Below are 18,101 nucleotides of genomic sequence, written 5' to 3' on the forward strand. Positions count from 1 at the left end.
TAGGTATAAACGCCACGGAGTGGCCTTACCATATAGTCCTAATGTTATAAATATACTTGTATGATGCTATTAGAGCTTTTATTAACCTACATCTCATCCTCTGAAAGGTTTGACCGGGATGAAGAATATTGGTAACTCCTGCTACATGAACGCAGCGCTTCAAGCCCTGTCCAACTGGTGAGCTCACTTACTGTCTTATTTCCTCGTTAGTCTGGAGATTTATGGCAGATAGATTGACATGTTTCTGAGACCTGTCACTAAAATGTTTGAGTGTGTGAGCGAGCATGTGTATGTGCACCTTCATCTCAGCAGAAGGGATTGTATTCGTTTTAATAGATTTGAACATAGACTGATCAGTTCTTTCTGTCTTTCTTCTCCTCTAATCTCTCTCCTCTCCAGTCCTCCTCTCACTCAGTTCTTCCTGGACTGCAGTGGACTGGTGCGGACTGACAAAAAGCCCGCACTGTGCAAAAGCTACCAGAAACTCATCTCTGAGCTCTGGCACAAGAAACGGTACTATACACACACATGACACTATATTTCTTATCTCTGTTACAGTACTTATCTCTCTGTAGAGTACCTCTCAGTGACACTATATTTCTTATCTCTGTTACAGTACAGTACAGTACAATCTCTCTGTAGAGTACCTCTCAGTGACACTATATTTCTTATCTCTGTTACAGTACAGTACAATCTCTCTGTAGAGTACCTCTCAGTGACACTATATTTCTTATCTCTGTTTACAGTACAGTATCTCTCTGTAGAGTACCTCTCAGTGACACTATATTTCTTATCTCTGTTACAGTACAGTACAATCTCTCTGTAGAGTACCTCTCAGTGACACTATATTTCTTATCTCTGTTACAGTACAGTACAATCTCTCTGTAGAGTACCTCTCAGTGACACTATATTTCTTATCTCTGTTACAGTACAGTACAATCTCTCTGTAGAGTACCTCTCAGTGACACTATATTTCTTATCTCTGTTACAGTACTTATCTCTCTGTAGAGTACCTCTCAGTGACACTATATTTCTTATCTCTGTTACAGTACTTATCTCTCTGTAGAGTACCTCTCAGTGACACTATATTTCTTATCTCTGTTTCTTATCTCTGTTACCTCTCAGTGACACTATACATCTCTGTTACAGTCTGTACAATCTCTCTGTAGAGTACCTCTCAGTGACACTATATTTCTTATCTCTGTTACAGTACAGTACTTATCTCTCTGTAGAGTACCTCTCAGTGACACTATATTTCTTATCTCTGTTACAGTACTTATCTCTCTGTAGAGTACCTCTCAGTGACACTATATTTCTTATCTCTGTTACAGTACTTATCTCTCTGTAGAGTACCTCTCAGTGACACTATATTTCTTATCTCTGTTACAGTACGTATCTCTCTGTAGAGTACCTCTCAGTGACACTATATTTCTTATCTCTGTTACAGTACTTATCTCTCTGTAGAGTACCTCTCAGTGACACTATATTTCTTATCTCTGTTACAGTACGTATCTCTCTGTAGAGTACCTCTCAGTGACACTATATTTCTTATCTCTGTTACAGTACAATCTCTCTGTAGAGTACCTCTCAGTGACACTATATTTCTTATCTCTGTTACAGTACGTATCTCTCTGTAGAGTACCTCTCAGTGACACTATATTTCTTATCTCTGTTACAGTACAATCTCTCTGTAGAGTACCTCTCAGTGACACTATATTTCTTATCTCTGTTACAGTACAGTACAATCTCTCTGTAGAGTACCTCTCAGTGACACTATATTTCTTATCTCTGTTACAGTACGTATCTCTCTGTAGAGTACCTCTCAGTGACACTATATTTCTTATCTCTGTTACAGTACAATCTCTCTGTAGAGTACCTCTCAGTGACACTATATTTCTTATCTCTGTTACAGTACGTATCTCTCTGTAGAGTACCTCTGTAGAGTACCTCTCAGTGACACTATATTTCTTATCTCTGTTACAGACACTCAGTGACACTATATTTCTTATCTCTGTTACAGTACAATCTCTCTGTAGAGTACCTCTCAGTGACACTATATTTCTTATCTCTGTTACAGTACTTATCTCTCTGTAGAGTACCTCTCAGTGACACTATATTTCTTATCTCTGTTACAGTACGTATCTCTCTGTAGAGTACCTCTCAGTGACACTATATTTCTTATCTCTGTTACAGTACAATCTCTCTGTAGAGTACCTCTCAGTGACACTATATTTCTTATCTCTGTTACAGTACAGTACTTATCTCTCTGTAGAGTACCTCTCAGTGACACTATATTTCTTATCTCTGTTACAGTACAATCTCTCTGTAGAGTACCTCTCAGTGACACTATATTTCTTATCTCTGTTACAGTACGTATCTCTCTGTAGAGTACCTCTCAGTGACACTATATTTCTTATCTCTGTTACAGTACGTATCTCTCTGTAGAGTACCTCTCAGTGTACACATTTTTGCAATAGAGATTCATAAGATGATATCCAAGAATGCAGCAAGATACTGTCTGACTTATGTAACAGACTTTCTCTTTCCCCTCTCTCTCTATTGTCTCTGCTCCAGGCCCAGTTACGTAGTCCCCACCAGTCTGTCCCAGGGCATCAAGCTGATCAACCCCATGTTCCGTGGCTACGCCCAGCAGGTAGGGGCAAGCTCCCAGCAGGTAGGGAACAAAACAATGCCCCAACCCCTCTCTCTGACCCCTGACCTAACCCACCTCTCCCTATGTCCCCTCTCGTACCCCCCCAAATCACCCCTGTTACCTCAAATTGAATCTCCCTTTGGGGACAATGAAATTGGATTGGTTGATTGATTGTTGTGTAGCTGATTGGCATCTTGTAGTGTGGTGCCAAGATGATGAAATGGTCCTTCTGTAGCTCAGTTGGTAGAGCATGGCGCTTGTAACGCCAGGGTAGTGGGTTCGATCCCCGGGACCACCCATACGTAGAATGTACATGACTGTAAGTCGCTTTGGATAAAAGCGTCTTTGGGGACAATGAAATGGCATATTATTATTATTATTATTATAAATGGTCCCCCCAAATGATGCCCTAGTCTCTATGTAGTGCACTACTTTTGACCAGGGCCATAGCAGTGCAGTATATAGGGAATAGGGTGCCATTTGGGATCCAGAGGTTATTTAACTAACCCACAGTTAACCAGATCAAATCCGTTCCTCAATGTTGGATTGATTGGGATGTTGGAATGGGATTGTGTGTATTTCACTTGTTTGGTTTTGTTTATGGAAAATCCATTTATCTCAATCTAAAATGGTGTTGAGTTAAGCCCGTGTGTCTCAATGTCTGTCTCTGTCTGTCCCTAGGAGCTGCAGGGAATATTCATACAATACTGTCCTCACTATACACACACACACGTCTCAGTGTATAGGACTGCTCAGCACACTCTCCCTCTGTGTTTTCTACTGTAGGACACCCAGGAGTTCCTGCGCTGTCTGATGGACCAACTCCACGAGGAGCTCAAAGAGCCACAGGTAGAGTGTGGCGGGGGAGGGGAGGGGGATGAGAGGAGGGATGGGGGCGACCGCTCCCCCTCTGAGGACGAGTTCCTCTCCTGCGACTCAGGTGCCAGCAGCGACCGGGGGGAGGGAGGGGGACTGGGGGAGCCCGAGCTGCTCATTCAGGACGAGTGTGGGGTGGGGCCGAGAGTTGGAAGAGGGGGGACAGGCACGGGCATAGGGGCTGGCACAGGGGGGCCCATCTCAGAGAAAGAGAGGCTGAAGGAGAAAAGGGTTTTGGGCTCGCCCCTCCACAGGGGCTCCCAGGAGATGGACGAGGACGCTGATGTGGATACGACAGTGGCCGAAGAGGGTGGTCTGGAGAGGGGAGCGGAGGAGGAGGAGGGGACCCCCCCTAGCCCTAGGCCACAGGGTCCGAGTCAGACACAGGGGCAAACGCAGAGCAACAGCACTCCAGGTACGGGCCTGGTGATGGTGGAAGTAGAACATCAAAAAATATATGTAAGTGTGTGTTTCTCTGTGTGTCTGTTTCTGTATGTGGAGAGACCTGTTGTAGAGATTACTCACACATCACTACAAGTCCCCTCTTCCTCTCCTACCCACCTCTACCCAGAGCCAGACAATGAGGCAACGATGCAGAAGCGCCCCCAGTCTCGCCCCTGCAGCCCCGTCTGTACTGTCCAGGAACTGCACCCTAAACTCTCCCCCAGCCCCACTCGCTCCAGCCCCTTCCGCTCTGCAGGGCCCGAATACTCTTTTAAGAAAGGTATGGAGGTTCTGGACAATTCACATACACGTACAGGCACACATTCTGTCACGCAGTCTACCGACACACACAGATACACACTGTCACGTACGCTCACTCTCTCACACACACACACACACACACACACACACACACACACACACACACACACACACACACACACACACACACACACACACACACACACACACACACACACACACACACACACACACACACACACACACACACACACACACACACACACACACACACACACACACACACACACACTCTCTACCCCTTCATACACAAACTACGTTTCCCATAATCCTCCACAGCCCAGCTGTTCCTGGGTGCCAAGAAGCAGAAGCAGTCTCACTACCGCAGCGTCATCTCAGACATCTTCGACGGCTCCATCCTCAGCCTGGTCCAGTGTCTGACCTGTGACAGGGTGAGCTGTGTGTGTCGTGTGTCGTAGCACACGGGTGCTCCATTTACATAACTCAGCTCCACTTCTTCTATTGAAACCTCCCAAAACTGTTACATGCTTTACAACAGTGACGTGTTGTAAGTTGTAGACATTTTACCACATGTTCTTATGCCTAAACTTGATCCTATTTTATCCATAAATATGATGGATTCTACATCTGTGGATTATCACTTCAGATTGTTAAAACCATCTCTCTTCTCCCTCCTCATCTCTCCTCTTCCCCCTATAGGTGTCGACCACAGTGGAGACCTTCCAGGACCTATCCCTGCCCATCCCAGGTAAGGAGGACCTGGCCAAGCTACACTCCTCCATCCACCAGAACCTCCCAGCCAAGACCGGGGTATCTCTGGACGTCTACGGCTCCCAGGGCTGGATCACCTACATCATGGACTCCATACGCAGGTGAGGGAGCTGGGGGGTAGGGGGATGGGACTGGAGGGTTGGGGGGATGGGGCTGGGGGGTAGGGGGATGGGGCTGGGGGTAGGGGGATGGGGCTGGAGGGTTGGGGGTACTGGGGAAGGGGATAGACTGGGAGTGTGTGGTGTAGGACAGATATGATGGTCTGTCATGTAGAACAAGGGAATCGTGTCGGCTCTATTCAATGACTCTTTATCTGCCACATCGGGATTATATTAACTTATTTTCCTGTGAGTGAACTTCTTGTTTGGATCGGTTAAAAAACAAGGACAACATAAACAGTTTACACAGTAGACCCACTAGGACAACATACAACATACACAGTTTACACAGTAGACCCACTAGGACAACATACACAGTTTACACAGTAGACCCACTAGGACAACATACACAGTTTACACAGTAGACCCACTAGGACAACATACACAGTTTACACAGTAGACCCACTAGGACAACATACACAGTTTACACAGTAGACCCACTAGGACAACATACACAGTTTACACAGTAGACCCACTAGGACAACATACACAGTTTACACAGTAGACCCACTAGGACAACATACACAGTTTACACAGTAGACCCACTAGGACAACATACACAGTTTACACAGTAGACCCACTAGGACAACAACAGTTTACACAGTAGACCCACTAGGACAACATACACAGTTTACACAGTAGACCCACTAGGCACAAATAGTAATAGTCTGTCACAGGACACTTACTTGCAGCTTGGAGACGAGGATACACAAATAAACAGGACAATAACTTCATACACAACCGCGAGAGCGATAGAGCAGGACTTCCCCAGCAGAGTTGGGGGACTCCGATCATGCAGACTCGCCACCCGCATAGATGGCAGTAGTTCATAAACATCATAAAGTTCACACAGCAGCATTATGGAGAATCGAGCCTCTGCCTCCCTGTAGTTGACTCTCAAAGAAGTAGCTAGTCAGCGCTGTCTTTCCCTGTCCGGCCGGTTATTCACAGTTCCAACGTCATCTATGTATTCGTCTTGTAACAAGTATGAAAGTATATGTAACAGCCACATTGTGCTTACTATGTATTCACCCCCTCCCATGTCTCCCCCCCCCCTGCAGGTTTGTGGTGTCCTGTATCCCCAGCTGGTTTTGGGGTCCTATGGTCACACTGGAGGATTGCCTCGCCGCCTTCTTCGCCGCCGATGAGCTCAAAGGTAAACTAGTCACGATAAAGTTGTTGTCTAATAAGATGCCTAGATTTCAGCTGTATGCTCCATTCATAATCAGAACGTGAAATAAATGGTCAGTCATTTCTTCATTCATTGTTTTTGCAGGGGACAACATGTACAGCTGTGAAAGGTGTAAAAAGTAAGTATTTGTGGAATTTGTTGATCGTTTTAGCATTAGAAGATCAATATGTCTAGTTGGATAAAACAACACTACATACATTTGAATACTTTTTCACTTACCTTCCAGATTGAGAAATGGTGTAAAATATTGCAAAGTACTTCGGCTACCTGAGGTAACGGCTTCTATTATATCATACTTTGACATCCTGCATAGAAGATAAAACTACCTTATCAAAATGATTGAAGATGCCTAAGTTGTGACATTTCCTTGATTTTTTTTCAGGAAATCTATAGGGTGGTTCTATCTGTAGGGTGGTATAGGGTGGTTCTATCTGTAGGGTGGTATAGGGTGGTTCTATCTGTAGGGTGGTATAGGGTGGTTCTATCTGTAGGGTGGTTCTAGGGTGGTTCTATCTATAGGGCCGTATAGGGTGGTTCTATCTATAGGGTGGTTCTAGGGTGGTTCTATCTGTAGGGTGGTTATAGGGTGGTTCTATCTGTAGGGTGGTTCTATCTGTAGGGTGGTTCTAGGGTGGTTCTATCTATAGGGTCGTATAGGGTGGTTCTATCTATAGGGTGGTATAGGGTGGTTCTATCTGTAGGGTGATATAGGGTGGTTCTATCTGTAGGGTGGTATAGGGTGGTTCTATCTGTAGGGTGGTATAGGGTGGTTCTATCTGTAGGGTGGTATAGGGTGGTTCTATCTATAGGGTGGTTCTATCTATAGGGTGGTATAGGGTGGTTCTATCTATAGGGTGGTATAGGGTGGTTCTATCTATAGGGTGGTATAGGGTGGTTCTATCTATAGGGTCGTTCTATCTATAGGGTCGTATAGGGTGGTTCTATCTGTAGGGTCGTATAGGGTGGTTCTATGTATAGGGTGGTATAGGGTGGTTCTATCTATAGGGTGGTATAGGGTGGTTCTATCTATAGGGTCGTAGAACGTGGTTCTGTCTATAGGGTCGTTCTATCTATAGGGTCGTATAGGGTGGTTCTATCTATAGGGTGGTTCTATCTATAGGGTGGTTCTATCTATAGGGTCGTAGAGCGTGGTTCTGTCTATAGGGTCGTTCTATCTATAGGGTCGTATAGGGTGGTTCTATCTATAGGGTGGTATAGGGTGGTTCTATCTATAGGGTGGTTCTATCTATAGGGTCGTATAGGGTGGTTCTATCTATAGGGTGGTTCTATCTATAGGGTCGTATAGGGTGGTTCTATCTATAGGGTCGTATAGGGTGGTTCTATCTATAGGGTCGTATAGGGTGGTTCTATCTATAGGGTGGTATAGGGTGGTTCTATCTATAGGGTGGTTCTATCTATAGGGTGGTTCTATCTATAGGGCCGTATAGGGTGGTTCTATCTATAGGGTGGTTCTATCTATAGGGTCGTATAGGGTGGTTCTATCTATAGGGTGGTTCTATCTATAGGGTGGTATAGGGTGGTTCTATCTATAGGGTGGTTCTATCTATAGGGTCGTATAGGGTGGTTCTATCTATAGGGTGGTTCTATCTATAGGGTGGTATAGGGTGGTTCCACTTGATTTCAAACATTCTGACTGCACCCCTTTTGATTTGAACAACACTTTCCATACGTATTTGCCCCGTTGGTAGAAGTGGTCAGAAAGTGACATTTTGGACCTGAATGTCCAAACATTCAGGCGATAGAGGTGCTCAAAGTAAATCAATTTTTCATACCCCAACATACCATGAGACATCCATGTCTTCATCACTGGAACATATTAATGATTGAATTTATATTATATTATTTAAAAGCTTACAAACAGGGTTGTCAAACTATTTGATAATTTCTTGAAATGTTTTTTAACCCTCAAGCTGCTGAGATATTTTAGATGCATCAATGCATCTGGTATCATTTTAATTAGCGGAATTTTAAAGTAAATATTCATTTTGTCATATTTATGTGGTAAAAACGACTGCCATTTAATTTAAAGGGGCAGTACACCAAAATGTGAAATGTACTTAATTTTATTGATAAAAAGTGATTTATTCATCTATTGATCCTGAGAGACTTTGACCAAAAATGTGGCTTAGTTTTTATTTATTTATATACCCCACAGTCAGCATTAGCATCGCTGTTAATGAAGAATTGGGAGTGGCAGGCAGTGTTGCCAACTAATTTTCAGGGGAAGTTGCTAGAGGAAATGTTGCTAAAAGTTGCTAAATGACGTTGAGAAGTAATTGCGTGATGACGTCATTACGTAATAACGTAAAACTGCGTCATTACGTAGAATACACAATGACGTTGATCAAATTAACTGGCCATCTCGTTGAAAAATATGTTTTGACATTTGTTAGTTTAGATTGCTTTGTTTATTATCGCATTTTTATTTGTAAAACTAATATAAACACAACACATTTTATATGATCAGATTAAAAAAAATACAACACATTGAATTATTGAACAATTTCACATTATTGAACAATTACATTTTATTTATTTTCTTTTTAACTAGTAAACCTACACATTCTGAACAATTATAGTTTTAAGCAGTGTATTGGTAGTTAACTTCTTACGGCTGAAACGGGATCGATATGACAACAGCCAGTGAAAGTGCAGGGCGCCAAATTCAAATAACAGAAATCTCACAATTAAAATTCCTCAAACATACAAATATTATACATCATTTTAAAGATAAACTTGTTGTTATTCCCACCACAGTGTCCGATTTCAAAAAGGCTTTATGATGAAAGCACGCCAAACGATTATGTTAGGTCAGCACCTAATCACAGAAAAACACAGCCATTTTTCCAGCCAAAGAGAGGAGTCACAAAAAGCAGAAATACAGATAGAATTCATCACTAACCTTTGATGATCTTCATCAGATGACACTCATAGGACTTCATGTTACACAATACATGTATGTTTTGTTTGATAAAGTTCATATTTATATTAAAAAATCTGAGTTTACATAGGCGTGTTACGTTCAGTAGTCCTACAACATGCGGTGATTGTGCAGAGAGCCACATCAAATTACAGAAATACTCATAATAAACATTGATAAAGATACAACTATTATACATGGAATTTTAGATAAACTTCTCCTTAATGCAACCGCTGTGTCAGATTTCAAAAAAACTTTACGGAGAAAGCAAACAATGCAATAATCTGAGTACAGCCTTTAGACAAAGCAGCCAAAAAGATACCCGCCATATTGAGTAGTCAACATTACTCAGAAATAGCATTATAAATATTCACTTACCTTTGATGATCTTCATCAGAATGCACTCCCAGTTCCACCATAAATGTTTGATTTGTTTGATAATGTCCATCAGTTATGTCCAAATATCTTCTATTGTTAGGGCGTTTGGTAAACAAATCCAAAAGCTCGTTCAGATCGTACCAAACGTCGGACAAAAATTTCAAAAAGTTCCGTTACAACTCGTAGAAACATGCCAAACTAAGTATGAAATCAATCTTAAGGATGTTTTTAACATAAAACTTCATTAATGTTCCAACCGGACGATTCCTTTGTCTGTACAAATGAAGTGGAACGTAGCTACCTTTCACGTGAGTGCGTTCCAGACCGAGGCTGTGGCACTCTGTCAGACCGAGGCTGTGGCACTCTGTCAGACCACTCACTCAAAGCGCTCTTATGAGCCCCTCCTTTAAAGTAGAATCCTCAAAACAGTTTGTAAATTCTGTTGACATCTAGTGGAAGCCTTGGGAAGTGCATTATAACCAATATCCCACTGTATCTTCAATGGGGGCTGAGTTGAAAAACTACAATCCTCAGATTTCCCACATCCTGGTTGGATTTTTTTCTCTCAGGTTTTTGCCTGCCATATGAGTTATGTTATACTCACAGCCATCATTCAAACAGTTTTAGAAACTTCAGAGTGTTTCCTATCCAAATGTACTAATTATGCATATTTTATATTTTACGGCTGAGTTGCAGGCAGCTTAATTTGGGCACGTTTTTCATCCAAGCTACCCAATACTGCCCCTACCCCAAAGAAGTTAACCACCTGTGATAAGTTAGACTGCGTTGTATGGTTTTGATTTATTTATATGCTTTGCTGTAGCATAATGTTTTTTGATGTCATACATTTTTGCAAAGCATATCTAATTTGCAGTACGCACATTATGCCCGACAATCATCCCCAATTACTGGCTTCAGCCACCCTTTAAATTCAGGTACAAACTCCCACTCTTTTCTGTACTTCTGGCTGTACAATTTTGATTGAGACATGTTGATTGATGTTGTAAGTTCTGTTCAAGATCAAACATTCGTAACCAACTATATTCCTTGGGTTTGTCTCGTCGAACGCATACTACTGCTGCTAGAGTCAGCCAACAATGACGCGCAATTTGCTGAAATTGCGGCAGGCCTGCTGCTGCCTGTGAACGAGCTGAGCGCCTGCTGCTGGCGTCACTCACAATGCTCTTTTGCAGCTAGGCATGTGTGTTGTGACTGAGTGTGTGACGGAGGAAACCGTTTTTGTGTCATTTAGAGGGAAAATGTGTGCATTTTAGCATTTGTGTCACTTTTTCAAAAGTTGCTAAAAGTTCCAAATACATTTTCTAAAGTAGCTAGGTGCTGTTTGAAAAAGAGTTTGCCAGGGTAGTCTGAAAAGTTGCTTACGGTAATCTAGCAACAAAATTGCTAAATTGGAATGTACTTGTCCCATTGCGCTCTAGCGACTCGGGCCGGGCACACGCACACTGACACGGTCACCAGGTGTATGGTGTTTCCCCTGCTTTCCGGTTCAGCGGGCATTGTGTCAAGAAGCGGTTTGGTTGAGTCGTGTTTCGGAGGACGCGTGGGTCTCGACCTTTGCCTCTCCTCAGTCCGTATGGGAGTTGCAGCAATGAGACAAGACTGTAACTACCAATTGGATACCACAATCACGGAGCTGTGAGGGGAACGAACGGCACCTCAGTACCTCCAGGCTCTGATCAGGCCCTACACCCAAACAAGGGCACTGCGTTCATCCACCTCTGGCCTGCTCGCCTCCCTACCACTGAGGAAGTACAGTTTCCGCTCAGCCCAGTCTAAACTGTTCGCTGCTCTGGCCCCCCAATGGTGGAACAAACTCCCTCACGACGCCAGGACAGCGGAGTCAATCACCACCTTCCGGAGACACCTGAAACCCCACCTCTTTAAGGAATACCTAGGATGGGATAAGTATCCTTCTCATCCCCCCCCCCCCTTTAAGATTTAGATGCACTATTGTAAATTGACTGATCCACTGGATGTCATAAGGTGAATGCACCAATTTGTAAGTCGCTCTGGATAAGAGCGTCTGCTAAATGACTTAAATGTAAATGTAATGTAAATGTAAAAAAAGAAGAAATTGCTGGTACACAATTGACATTTTAAATAGAATAGAATTTTTAAACTTCCAATTACTACCACAAAGATTGCTGCCGGTCCACCAGTATTGAATATCACCTTAAAGAGCGACTGCCTTTAAAAACCAACGAATCACTTCATGGCATCGATATGAGTCGGGAACCGTTATTCTAGTGTCAAAATGTACTACAAAGCATAAACAGAATCATTTTGGTCACAGTCAGTCTGGTCTAAAACTGAGTTTGGAACATCTGTGCATCACAACGGGTAAAATAAGGTTGAGTTTTGATTTGACAATGTCCATTTGCCCACTAACATGGGGGTGAACAGCTGCTGTGATTGCTCTCGATCCAATAGCATAGACCTGCCCAGCATTTCCAACTTTTTTACATAAGACAACACATTGTACTTTTCTTTTTACTGGAGAAATACTGCACCAAACACCCTTAGTTAAAGTAAAATTGCACAACTAACACATCCTCGGCCAAAACCTAAACTCAAGAAATCTGTAATTAATTTGTTCTGAGATTCGTTCTGGGGATTTTGAGAAAGTGAAATAGCCTTCCGTGTCTACAGTGTCTCATGGGGATGAACATCTTTAACCAAACGCGGAATCGGTTAGAAAACACACCTACCAGACTGAAGTCTAGTTTTTCTTATGAGCAACAGAATAACACACGTGCCAATCGGCATGTTCAGTGGTTCTTTAAATGGGAGTGTCTATTCTATTATCTATATATCTATGGTTTCAATAGGTTTCCTATGGAATATTGGCAGTGTCATTTAAAACAACTGATATTCCCACTCAAGTCAACATTCTCTGATGTGTAAACCTCCAATCGTCTTTGTGGTACTTTCCCAAAGTAGAAATTTCAATTTTAGTACATTTTATCAGTTCCAAAAAGTCACTTTCTGAGCAATTATCTATGGAAGGTTTCATTCATATCAAAAGGGGTGCAGTCAAAAAGTGATGGAAATCAAATGGAACCACCTTATTTATATATTTCCTGTAAGAAAATTCTTCATAATGAAAATTCTGTGTTCAGATCCTGTGCATCCACCTGAAACGTTTTCGCCACGAGGTGATGTACTCCTTCAAGATCAACAGCCACGTGGCCTTCCCATTGGAGGGCCTCGAACTCCGACCTTTCCTGGCCAAGGACAGCCCTTCTCAGATCACTACCTATGACCTGCTGTCCGTTATCTGTCACCATGGCACCGCAGGCAGTGGGTGACCCTTGACTGAATTACTAACATTAAAGAATTACTAACATTAAAGACCTCCCTCCAGCTATTTTTGACATGTTTGTTTGGCTGATATTGGTTGTGATTCATTCATTCTTAGTGTGTCGGGTGTTTTCTTCATAGCTTACTATCTACATTTCTGCAATTTCATTAATCAACCTCTTTTTCCACTGCCTCCCCCCTCTCTCTTCTCTCTTCCTCTGTCTTTCTCCTCCTATTTTCTCTCTCTCTCTCTTCCCCTCACTCCTAGGTGGTCACTACATAGCGTACTGTCAGAACGTGATTAACGGTCAATGGTACGAGTTTGATGACCAGTATGTAACGGAGGTCCATGAGACTGTGGTGCAGAATGCTGAGGCCTATGTGCTCTTCTACAGGTGAGACTTCAACCTTCATCATGTTAGAACACTTTAAATGTTTTTGATTTTGTGTGTGTGTGTGTGTGTGTGTGTGTGTGTGTGTGTGTGTGTGTGTGTGTGTGTGTGTGTGTGTGTGTGTGTGTGTGTGTGTGTGTGTGTGTGTGTGTGTGTGTGTGTGTGTGTGTGTGTGTGTGTGTGTGTGTGTATACACATGTGCTTGTGTGGGCCTGTGTCTGTGCATACACGCAGGCAGATGGCGATTTGAGTCTTTTCCATCTTACCGTCCAAATGCATTGTATTCAGCCATCAATCCACTCCTATCCCCCGTGGACTGGTTCCTAAAACATGAACCATTCAGGCTGCAAAGGCGTCAATTTCCTGAACTAGATTGAATGGTTGAAGGTGGTAAAAAAAAACAGGGAAAATATGCATACTTTCTTTATGAAACACCATATTCCACCACCATGCTAAAGTGGCTAGGAATGCTAGTCACGAATGTTGCGTATCGCGTTCAGCCAATCAGGTTGCAGCATTCTGTTGTTTACCCCTGTCTGAACGCAGGGCGCAACATCAGGAAGTAGCATTAGCCACTAGCATGGTGGTGGAACATGGTGTTTCTTAAAGAAAGTACTTTTACAGTTTTTTTTCTTCTTCTGCCTTCTCGCTATGCGATCTAGTTAAAGAGGAAATCGACGCCTTTGCAGCCTGAATGGAGAATGTTTTAGGTACAAACCGGTCCAAGAAGGATACGTGTGTATTGCCGGTTGCATACAATGCATTTGGACGGTAATGATGAAACCATCCATAGCAGATCAATATCGGCATCTGCCAATCTTTGAGCTAACATGTGTAATCAAATCACATTTTATTTGTCACATGCACCGAATTCAACAGGTGTAGTAGACCGATGTCCGCATTGTGGTTTAATACGTTTTATGTACCCACTTTATTTGAATATTTATGAAATGCATATTGTTATAATTGGTAGGACTTTGTGCGTGGAACGGATGTGGGTGTGGCTAGTTTCTACATAAGGGTGCTAAAGCCGTGAGGCCGATACGTAAAGCTTATTAAAGATCAGTGACATGATCAAGTGTGCGGGTTTCTTCTTTTTCCTCATCTTATCCGGCTGTTGCCGTGCACTTGCAAAAAAAAGATAGCTCAGATGTGCGAGTACCTTTTCAATTTTGAATTTGACTTTACAAACCACAAGAGGGCTTAATTAATCCCGTGCTTTTACACCTGCATTGTTTGCTGTTTGGGGTTTTAGGCTGGGTTTCTGTACAGCACTTTGAGATATCAGCTGATGTACGAAGGGCTATATCAAATCAAATTTATTTATTTGAATTGGAGTCTATTTCTTCAGAGTCTAGACCTATATAAAATAACTTAACTGGCTGAGGTAGACTATGAAGCTTAACAGCCTAATAGAAGTAGGATTTTTTTAGGTCTACTTTACAATTGCAATTGGTCAAAAATGTAGCACCCTACATAAAACAATCGTTTAAAGAAAACAGTCTGCACGTTCGAACTAAAACAATGTAACTAAAAAGAAAGCGCACATTGGGAATTCCCAAACTCTAAAAGTAATTGGAAAGGTAGATACAAATGATGTGTGACATTGTGGTTACAATAAAGAATGTGGCCCATCATGCAAATCATTCTTAGTAGCAGGACAATAGACTTTTAACAGCCTGGCTACTGTTATGAAAATCCCTCAACTTGCAATATATTCGATGCTTTAGTACTCTAGAGTGTTACATTTCTAACTCAAAACAGCATTTCTTCATCAACATCTTTATGCTTTCGTTAATCTTCTTGATCTTCTTCTTTTATGTAGCAATTTTGAGCAAGTTGCTCAAGGGCCACGGTTGATTAGTCTGTGAAGATGACGTTATTGAATGTCTCGCCAGCTTTGATCCATGACTGGGCCTGCAGGACGCAGAGTTCTTTGTTTGTCAGACAAATCATTCGGTCGAAACTTCAGAACAGTACAAAACAAGCAAACACACTAGGTTAATGTTCTGAGAATAATGTGTGTGTGTGTGTGTGTGTGTGTGTGTGTGTGTGTGTGTGTGTGTGTGTGTGTGTGTGTGTGTGTGTGTGTGTGTGTGTGTGTGTGTGTGTGTGTGTGTGTGTGTGTGTGTGTGTGTCATACATTTCTTACCGAGTCGTGATGCCCGCAGATTACAGTTTGCCAATCCCTCATCATCTTCATTCATCACTGACTCACTCGCGTGTTGAAAAGGAACGAGATGCCATCACAATCCATACCAGGCACACCTGTGAGCTCTGGAACTCCAACTCCACCGCCCGGGCCGTTATGCTGTTCTGCTATTCCAAGGATGTGTAACCGAAAGAGAGATCCCTCGAGTGGGCACAGAATACATACCCTCCCGCTGTGGCCGTCTATTTCAGCACTGTTTCGCGCTGCTCTGAGACAAGCATGGAGAAACAAAAATGTTCAAATATTCCATGATATTTTTAAGTTATCTTTAAATTTTTAAGTTATTTTTAAGTTATGTGTTGACTGAATATAAGCAAGTGATGTTTGCTAAATAATCAATTTAGGTTTCTCCAGAATTAAATCATTCTAAATAACTGGCTTTATTTACAAATGAGTGAGAATGTCTCACCCCATGTTCAAGAATCTCCAAAATGGTGTTACTTTTTAAACAAAGCGATTATTATCATCCATTCATTTAGATATAAAAGCCCCTTAGATATTCCCACAGATCCTAATGGAAAATGCCCCTTAAATATTAATATATCGTCCTCCAGTCCTCTAAACGTAATTATTGGCGGAGAGTTACATCATTACATATGTTAAAAATGGTGTAGGTCTTATTTATTTAAAGAGCATGTTGAAGTTGGAAGCAAGCAATGATTTTTTAAAATCATTTTATTTACTAAATGTGTTTATTTGTTTATTAGGCTACTGTGCAGTCTACAATACATACTGTAGTTAACATGGGACTCTTTCAAAAATGCAGATGTTGATTTAGTTATGGATCCTTAATGAATTACTATGGGAATAAATATCACTGATTTACAGAAATATTGGAACAAAGTTGTCTCTTGAAAGGTAAAACATTTAGAATCCTCCAATCCTGTAGCCCGACTGTCACATTGAACAAGCCAATCCTGTAGCCCGACTGTCACATTGAACAAGCCAATCCTGTAGCCCGACTGTCACATTGAACAATCCAATCCTGTAGCCCGACTGTCACATTGAACAAGCCAATCCTGTAGCCCGACTGTCACATTGACCAATCCAATCCTGTAGCCCGACTGTCACATTGACCAATCCAATTCTGTAGCCTACTTCCAACCATCATGTTGAACAATCGCCATATTTTCCATTCCATCCTAACGGAATCCCTGAGGGTTTTGTTTTTTTGTTTTTTTCTCTGAATAGAAACTCGAATCAAATTAATTAAGCCAAATTTCTTAAAATCAATCCAATAAACTATGTTATTACAAAAAAACATTTTAAATTCTCTGGTAATGCTAATATCTAATGCTTCTCAAAGATGCGATATCAAACTAGCAATAACTTGCAGTAACTGAAAAAATGTCTTGAGAATGAAATGGTGTGCCACAGAATGATGTGCCGCAGCAAGGTGTGGCGCTGTATGACGCAACTTTTAAAGGAGGAACCACTGTCGGTAGAGTTATTAAAGTGAGCATAGATAATAAACAGAGTGTAGCAGCAGCATAAAGGGGGGGCATTGCAAATAGTCTGGGTAGCCATTAGCTGTTCAGGAGTCTTTTGGCTTCGGGGTAGAAGCTGTTGAGAATCCTTTTGGACCTAGACTTTGACAATTTTTAGGGCCTTCCTTTGACACCGCCTGGTATAGAGATCCTGGATGGCAGGAAGCTTGGCCCCAGTGATGTACTGGGCCGTACGCACTACCCTCTGTTGTGCCTTGCGGTCAGAGGCCGAGCAGTTGCCAACCCAGGTAGTGATGCAACCAGTGCTCTTCATGGTGCAGCTGTAGAACTTTTTGAGGATCTGAGGATCCATGGCAAATATTTTTCTCCTGGAGGGGAATAGGTTTTGTAGTGCCCTCTTCCTATCTGTCTTGGCATGCTTGGACCATGTTAGTTTGTTGATGTGGAAACCAAGGAACTTGAAGCTCTCAACCTGCTCCGCTACAGCCCTGTCGATGGGAATGGGGGGCATGCTCGGTCCTCCATTTCCTGTAGTCCACAATCAAATCATTTGTTTTGATCACGTTGAGAGGTTGTTAACTTGGCACCACACGGCCAGGTCTCTGACCACCTCCCTATAGGCTGTCTCATCGTTGTTGGTGATCATGTCTACCACTGTTGTCATCAGCAAACTTAATGATGGTGTTGGAGTCGTACCTGGCCATGCAGTCAGGAGTGAACAGGGAGTACAGGAGGGGACTGAGAATGCACCACTGAGGGGCCCCCATGTTTAGTATCAGTGTGGCGGATGTGTTGTTACCTACTCTTACCACCTGGGGGTGGCCCATCAGGTAGTTCAGGATCCATTTGCAGAGGGAGGTGTTTAGTCCCAGAGTCCAGTTGCAGAAGGTGGTGTTTAGTCCCAGAGTCCAGTTGCAGAAGGTGGTGTTTAGTCCCAGAGTCCAGTTGCAGAAGGTGGTGTTTAGTCCCAGAGTCCAGTTGCAGAAGGTGGTGTTTAGTCCCAGAGTCCAGTTGCAGAGGGAGGTGTTTAGTC

The 18,101-nt window shown here is 42.5% G+C and overlaps 1 protein-coding gene across 1 annotated transcript in view; it reads left to right on the top strand.

Annotated features, from left to right (window-relative positions):
• LOC124006822 (ubiquitin carboxyl-terminal hydrolase 20-like) overlaps nucleotides 1-18,101 on the top strand; it is a 36,570-nt gene that overhangs the window by 5,191 nt on the left and 13,278 nt on the right. The window contains exons 7-19 of the mRNA XM_046316999.1: nucleotides 108-177; nucleotides 400-513; nucleotides 2,575-2,653; nucleotides 3,440-3,659; nucleotides 3,696-3,944; nucleotides 4,101-4,253; nucleotides 4,574-4,686; nucleotides 4,955-5,127; nucleotides 6,246-6,340; nucleotides 6,461-6,494; nucleotides 6,603-6,648; nucleotides 12,836-13,016; nucleotides 13,285-13,411. Of these exons, the coding sequence (XP_046172955.1) occupies nucleotides 108-177; nucleotides 400-513; nucleotides 2,575-2,653; nucleotides 3,440-3,659; nucleotides 3,696-3,944; nucleotides 4,101-4,253; nucleotides 4,574-4,686; nucleotides 4,955-5,127; nucleotides 6,246-6,340; nucleotides 6,461-6,494; nucleotides 6,603-6,648; nucleotides 12,836-13,016; nucleotides 13,285-13,411 (1,654 nt within the window). The remainder of the gene's footprint in view (nucleotides 1-107; nucleotides 178-399; nucleotides 514-2,574; nucleotides 2,654-3,439; nucleotides 3,660-3,695; nucleotides 3,945-4,100; nucleotides 4,254-4,573; nucleotides 4,687-4,954; nucleotides 5,128-6,245; nucleotides 6,341-6,460; nucleotides 6,495-6,602; nucleotides 6,649-12,835; nucleotides 13,017-13,284; nucleotides 13,412-18,101) is intronic.

The sequence above is a fragment of the Oncorhynchus gorbuscha genome, linkage group LG20 (assembly GCF_021184085.1).
Source record: "Oncorhynchus gorbuscha isolate QuinsamMale2020 ecotype Even-year linkage group LG20, OgorEven_v1.0, whole genome shotgun sequence".
Classification (NCBI taxonomy): Eukaryota; Metazoa; Chordata; class Actinopteri; order Salmoniformes; family Salmonidae; genus Oncorhynchus; species Oncorhynchus gorbuscha.